This window comes from Emys orbicularis, chromosome 11 (assembly GCF_028017835.1).
Source record: "Emys orbicularis isolate rEmyOrb1 chromosome 11, rEmyOrb1.hap1, whole genome shotgun sequence".
Classification (NCBI taxonomy): Eukaryota; Metazoa; Chordata; order Testudines; family Emydidae; genus Emys; species Emys orbicularis.
Window position 1 is genome coordinate 39,528,608 of NC_088693.1, and position 6,000 is coordinate 39,534,607.

The 6,000-nt window shown below is 37.7% G+C and overlaps 1 protein-coding gene across 1 annotated transcript in view; it reads left to right on the forward strand.

Moving 5' to 3' along the window:
- Nucleotides 1-3,253, forward strand: part of DCAF17 (DDB1 and CUL4 associated factor 17) — a 41,364-nt gene extending 38,111 nt beyond the window's left edge. The window contains exons 14-15 of the mRNA XM_065413592.1: nt 2,216-2,371; nt 3,065-3,253. Coding sequence (XP_065269664.1) covers nt 2,216-2,371; nt 3,065-3,253 — 345 coding nt within the window. The remainder of the gene's footprint in view (nt 1-2,215; nt 2,372-3,064) is intronic.
- Nucleotides 3,254-6,000: the final 2,747 nt, after the last annotated feature.

A 6,000-nucleotide genomic window follows, 5' to 3' on the forward strand; every position in this document is an offset into this window, starting at 1 on the left:
CTGTCACTAGTCACTCATGAAATTTTTCTTTGTTTTCAATAAAATTGAACAGTTTAAAAAAAAGTGGGTGGTGGTGGGAACCCCGGTGACACCACAATTCAGGTTTAAGCTACAATGTGGCTATATAAAATCATAGGACTGGAAGGGACCTCAAGAGGTCATCCAGTCCCCTGCACTCATGACAGAACCAAGTATGATCTAGACCATCCCTGACTGGTGTTTGTCTAACCTGCTCTTAAAAATCTCCAATGATGGAGATTCCACAACCTCCCTAGGCAATTTATTCGAGTGCTTAACTGGAATATGATAAATATGCAAGAACACTACAGAGCAGGTCTGATCCAGATCCTCAGATTAACTATAATGTATCCTTCCTGCTTGCTGATCTCTTCCCAGTTTTATTTCTTCTTTATTTCATTCATTCATTCATTCAATCTTTGCATTTTGTTTCAACTTGGACAAGAAACAAGTATGGGAATTTCTAGTTCATGAGGCTGGAGCTTGCCCCTGCTGATAGTCTTGAAGTGCAGAAAAAGGGGTGAAAATCTTGAAGTAGTCTTCTTTTTCATTTTGTTAGTTTATATTCATTTTATTTTACCCTGGATATAAATACATTATAGTCTTGAAGACTATGAAGAATGTGTCAAGCCTGCTGTGACTTTGCCACTCCTAAGTAATGCAGACATCGCAAACGGGGTGGGGAGCAGAAGGGGATGTCAGAGAGAGAGAAACTGGTGGTTGAATCCCCCAGGATTCAATGTAAGACTTTTTGCTAGATCATTCTAGCTAAAGTGCTTCAGCTAAACCTCTCTTCTCCCTAGTCTTCTCTTCCCCACCCCACAAAGGTAACTAAGGAATGAGCCAGAAGATTTTCTCCAGTTATCTGAACAGCACTTTTCTGAAATAGGACTGTTATATCCACACTTAAAGACAGGACCCTGATATGCCCTTAGTTAGATAACATGGGTTGTCAGATGAATAACGTTTGGATAGTTTAGGCTACATTGTTATGAAAAGAGGTCTGAAGCATCTGATTGGCCAATGAAAGTTCTGAGTGTTTGGGTACCCATGTAACTGCATAGTTCACCACTCTTTGGTCAGGTTAGCCTACCTCAAATTTTGATGCCAGTGGATCCTAACTAGAGGGGTTAGTCAGCCATCTTGGTAAATTGCAGGGAAATTATTTAAGGTTTGGTTTTTTTAATTGAATATTTTCAAATTAAAAACACTACATTGCCGAGGTCTTCACGTAGTGTTTGAAAAACATTTTTTAGCTCTCAGCTCGGACTCAGCTGAAATTCATACGGAAATGAGAATTCTAATTCCTCAGCTTCTGGCAACCATTTCCACTCTTGTTTCCATGGGAATGGATACCAGCTCAGTGAAAACAGGATAAGTTTTTACATAGCCCTTAAAGCTTGGAGTTAATTTATATTCATTTATAATCAACAGAATAAAAATTCCACAAAGACACTTCAGTAGTCAGAACTCCACAGATTTTGTTCCTGCTATTGAGCTTTATGCTCTGAACTATGTAGGAAATACATTTCCTTAGATTTAGAAAGGAGAAGAGCAAAAAAGTCATTTAGGGTATGTCTCCCCTGCATCCGGAAGTGAGCCTCCCAGCCTGGTCCACAGACTTGTGCTAGCGCTCTAAAAATAGCAGTGTAGACCGTGCTTACTTACATATGTTGATAATAGCTATTCTAAAACAGTCTTTCCCCCCCCCCCATCATAAACTGGAGCTGCTGACTGTATATATATATGTAGAGGTATGTAACTTTAAAGAGAGGCTGCAGGAGTTTTTGTGAGTTACATTACCCTAGTAATTTTCTCAAATCTCACCGTCTAGATGTTGACAACAGGTTTAAGTCATATTGCTGCTAATGTGTATAAGCAAATGGCACTGAAGTGATGCCTTTCTTCCTCTATCTTACATTTCCTACATGGTGTGTGTAAAACCCTATTTTTTCTTCTTCCTCTTATATGGGGGCTCTGCTGAAATGCACTGCATAGTCTGTGGTTGGAAAGATGCCTATAGCTTACTATCTGGATGGCAACGATTTTCCTGATGAATGATGGCAGACCTGTGAACTGGGACGCCTTCCATTTCTTTCCTTTCCCCTTCCCAAAAAACATATGTAAAGTTCTTTTAAAAATAACTGTAAGAGTCTATTTATTAACTGGTCAACTTGAGATTTTGTTTTTTCATAAGACTTTCAAAATTGTGGACTATGAAGATGAGCTGGATTTGTTATCCGTTGTGGCAGTTACTCAGATAGGAGCTGATGGGAAAGCTCACCTTGACTTTCACTGTAATGAACATGGGATTCTACTTAAGAGTATTCCATTAGTGGAATCTTGGGATGTGGTGAGTATAATCCACTGAATTCATCTTACAGTAACATTCCCCTGTATCCACTTAACACGCCGCTTTGCTTCCAAGTAACTGTTTTGTTCAAATTTTCGAGTCAGATGTACAATACAGATCCCACTGGCAATTCCCATGTATAGTATCTGTGGCAAAAATTACTCAGTTGAACTTCCAAGTATTCTGTGATACAGTAGTTCATTTATCTGAAAATCTCCATAATCTTAAATCAGGATTTCTCTCAATGTGTATCAACTGCATTGAAAAATGTATCTTTTGACAATTATAAAATGCTTATCAACCTAAGCCTTGATCCCACAAACACTTGTGTGTGTGCTTAACTTTACAACCTTTGAACAGTCCGACTGATGGCAGTGGAACTTCTCATGTGCACAAAATTAAGTATGGACCTAACTCTGGGAATTTAGGTATTTAGACACCTAACTCCCATTGATTTTAATGGGAATTAGGTTACTTAATACTTTTGAAATTCTGGACCATGGTTTCTAAACACTGTCTTTGCTTTATCTGAAAGACCAATTATCCATATATGCTTTTTGTCATGTGTACTAGGAAAATGAACAGTATTCTGCTGTAATTTTTTAATCAGTTCTAGGGAAGTCGTATTTACATGGTACTTACACCAGCCTCTGGGAAATGAAGCTGTCATTCAAAATTATTTTCTCATTGCAGACTTACAATCACGAAGTTTACTTTGACAGAGACATTGTGCTACATATAGAACAAAAGCCTAACAGAATCTTCATCTGTTATCTTTACCAAATGGTCTGTGATAGTGCAGAGGAAGATGAACATTCAAGCCTTGAAAAAGTGGAGAGAGTTTTTTGTAAAAAAGGGGAGAGAATTTTTGAATGTTTTTAAGAGAGAAAGACTTCTGCATAGACTTCACTCTACACAATACCCACGGACTGTGTCTCTTTGGACTAGTCAAATATTATGTTTCAACCACTGTGTGTTAAAATGTATATTTTGAGCTTAAGTATTTGTATTACTGTCAGGGTTTTTTAATTTCTCTTTTGCATATAAAGATAGTCGTATGTATTTCCATAGACCACAATTTAACTTCATTTATTTACCTTTTAATTTTGCTACTGATTATGATATTGTAACACAAATAATGATCAGATTTATTGCCCTTGTCCACCAACCAGTCTGATTGAAATACTGGGTATCAGGCACAAGGACTTGAACTTACTGAAATCCATACTGTTCCATATTCTCTTTTACTTATGCTTGGATCTTATATTGCAACTTTCTTTTAATTAGTCTATATTAAAGTAAAGTTTTTTAGGCTAAAATTATATATAGTATAATGTGGTTGACCGCTCCAGGGCCTCTGCTACCACTGGCAAAATATACTTGTATTGATACTATCTAATATTGGAATCCATATGTCACCTTTTTAATTCAATTTTAAAGAGTAATTTCTTAGGGATATTAATGGTGTATATTAAAATAGAAAATTTAAACAATATAAATCTGAACCCAACAAATATTTAAACATTCAAAATACAACTGCACCCTGCAGTACCTAGGCTGTGTTGGTGGATATTTTGTAATTTATTATCCAGTATAAAACAGGTCCAGAAAAACAGTGCTTATGTTACATGTAGAAGTAGTTCAGGGTCTTTTGAATGTGAAAGTAGTTGAGACCGCCTACAGATCCAGGATGAGGGCCGTGGTTGACAAATCCACTACTCAGGCACAGTGGAACAGCCAAACACAAGGACAAAGCTCCTCTGCAGGAGACAGGTCTTTCCTCAGGATCTGGTCCCATGCTGTGGAACGAATTCCCACAGGAAGTAAGGACCACCATAAACCTCACCACCTTTCACTCCATGTGCAAGGCATGCTTCAACTTGTCTTCTCTAATATAAACACACAGCATCTTGTAGATATTTTAAACAAAATCTACCAAACAAAAACACTACAGCGCACACACAATTCTTTCCTAAGGAGAGAATAAGAGGATGAACCGCATGTGACAGATTTGTTACATCATTTAATGCACTACTTGAAGGTGCTCAGATACTACAGTGATGAATGCAGTATAAGAACCTATATAGATTAGAATTTTAATCAATAATAACTGGGCTCTATTCTGAAATACTAGCGGTATCAATATAGACATAGCAATTCTGCAAGATGCTAAATTATCTCAATGGAAGCCAATGGGAAGTAATAAGTAAGAATCATTAGTGAGACCTGGAAAAATGTCACATGAACTGAAGGAAAGAAAAACTAAAAAGATATGTTGTAGGCAGTAGACCAATCTCCAAGTACCCAAAAAACTTACATCTCTGCCCAGGGCAGTTAAGAGTTACACAAAGAGGATTTAAAAAACCCAAAATGTAAGTCTCTTCCCCCTTATTGGTTTTAGAGTTGATTAGCAATAGACTATTTGATCATCAAAAGGGCACACTACATATTGCATTACTCTTCTGTGACACGGAGGCCCCATGTAACCCTGAACAACTAGATTTGGCAGGAAGCAATAAAGGCAGAGATGCATAGGAACTTCCTCAGAGTGCCAATTGGGCAGAGCTGGTATTGAATCTGTCTCCCTGGCAATCTTATGGCAGATCTGCAGAGTAGTTATTGTTATCTAAAAAAACCCACTCAACCTTTTCTTGACACTTTTTTTCACTTCTTGTTTTCCAAATTGGTGTTTTGTGATCATTACATGTGTGATCAAAGCATTTCTTCTCTGAATGAGAAATTTCTATTTCCAGTTGTAACGTCTTCATTGGCCTATTATACATTGTACAATGGAGTTAGCTGTTGATCTGAAAATCTGTTTATGTTTACATGGGTTTGTGACACTTTCCAAAGACTGTGTTTACAGGGACAGGAACTATTGTCCATTAACAATAAGTAAGCAGAACATTTGCACTTCTGTTTATCAATTTGGATCAATTTATAATTCCAAAAATGTTCTTGTGATCTAACAGCATCCGAATGCCAAAGGGCAAGAGGCTCACTGGTATCTGGTAGTGAGTTTCAGCTGCCCGGATCAGTTGAATGTACCCCAATTCACAGATGTGATAACCTGTATGTAAAAGGTGGCATGTAAGATATCATTAGAGCGCTAATAACATACTGATCATTAATATCATTGTGTGGTATTGTGAGGACAAATTCAAAATTTCAAACATATTGAAAGTTATGTTATTAAAGTCTATCTGCTGACAGACAAAGGAAGGTGGTTTTGCCACCTTGAAGATATTTCCAAGGTACATTAAGAGAAAATGGGCCTGCAATTTACATAGAAGATAAAACAGGGCCTTCAAGACAGCAGGGGAGGAGGCTGCAGGAAACATCAATTTGCAGTTTAGCAAACACCAGTGGGTGGGTAAGAAGCCAGCAAGGAACTTTCACCAGCAGATTCTATGTCGCCTTCCTGACACCTTGAATGAACTTTACGTTAGGGGGGTAATTTTCAGAAGAATCTATTTCAAAGGTTCACTGGACTGTAAAGGAAAGGGACAAAGAACCCCAAGTTTTATTTCATCTAAGAAGACAAAGGAACTGAGCACTTAGGACTTTGTAGGAGATACTGACCAGAGGGGTTAGTCAGCCATCTTGCTGGAAGGTAGTAAGATGAGAAT